Below are 1,018 nucleotides of genomic sequence, written 5' to 3'. Positions count from 1 at the left end.
CCCGCGGAGGGGCACGAAGAGGAGTCCCAGCCCCCCGCCGAGCCGGAGATGGTCCTAGGTAGGCTCCTGACAGTGCTGGGCTCGGTGGCAGCGCTGACCCTGCTGCAGAGCTCCCTGAAGTTGCGCCGGAGCCTCCTCGTCTTGGTCTTCTCCAGCCTGGTGTGGCTGGTGTCTCTCCCCAGCCTTCACTCGCTCCCCCCAGCCCTCAGACCGCTGCTGGCCGGCTCGGTCGGGGTGGCAGGCTGCCTCCTGGCGCTTTGTGGCGTGGAGCACGGCATCTTCTCGGCTCAGAGCCGAGGAGTGCACCACCAGCATCATCACCACCCACGGCTCTCCAGCGTGGAGGAAAAAGTGCCTGTGATCAGACCCAGGAGGAGATCTAGCTGCGTATCCTTAGGGGAAACTTCGGCCAGCTACTATGGCAGCTGCAAAATGTTTAGGAGACCCTCGTTGCCTTGCATTTCCAGAGAGCAGGTAGGTTTCTCCGAAACCGGAGGGAGAAACTTTCTGAGGAGTGAGCGCCACTCGCTTTTCCTAACTGCTGTATATGTTTGTGCTGGATGTCTGCTGTCAAGCTCCTGTTAGAGGAATGGACGAAATAGCGGGTTTCTCATCTCGGTTCTGTAGAATCGATATAATCCTTTACGTCTGTGTAGAAGCTAAATCATAATAATGTATTTGCTATAGGACAGGAGGCTTGCTCGCTTTTCATAAGATCTTAAATATTAAAAAGTAGTTCTTATTGATTGAAACAAAACCCCAAACCAAACATCTTCAGCTATCAGCTACCTTGTTATTTTGATTGTTTCTTCTCCAAAGCCCACCACCTCCTCTGCTTCTGGCAGACTTTACGAGAGAAAGAAACCACAGCTTTCTAGCTGCTTGGCACTTCTGGCTCTTCCCGCTTTCTATCGACAAAATGATTGCCAAGTGCTAAAGAAATATCAGGTTTTGAGGGATATTATTTATCAAATGTTGGCGTTGTTTGAGTGGCAGCTGTCCTTCTGCCTTGCAGATT

At 52.0% G+C, this 1,018-nt stretch overlaps 1 protein-coding gene across 1 annotated transcript in view; it reads left to right on the top strand.

Moving 5' to 3' along the window:
• Positions 1-45: 45 nt before the first annotated feature.
• PDE3B (phosphodiesterase 3B, cGMP-inhibited) overlaps positions 46-1,018 on the top strand; it is a 97,166-nt gene continuing 96,193 nt past the window's right edge. The window contains 1 exon segment of the mRNA XM_009332229.1: positions 46-474. Within this exon segment, the coding sequence (XP_009330504.1) occupies positions 49-474 (426 nt within the window). The 5' untranslated portion in view covers positions 46-48.

The sequence above is a fragment of the Pygoscelis adeliae genome, unplaced genomic scaffold, assembly GCF_000699105.1.
Source record: "Pygoscelis adeliae isolate BGI_AS28 unplaced genomic scaffold, ASM69910v1 Scaffold839, whole genome shotgun sequence".
In the NCBI taxonomy this organism is placed as follows: domain Eukaryota; kingdom Metazoa; phylum Chordata; class Aves; order Sphenisciformes; family Spheniscidae; genus Pygoscelis; species Pygoscelis adeliae.
Note: the sequence above shows the minus strand (reverse complement) of the source record. Positions and strands in the feature narration are given on the sequence as shown.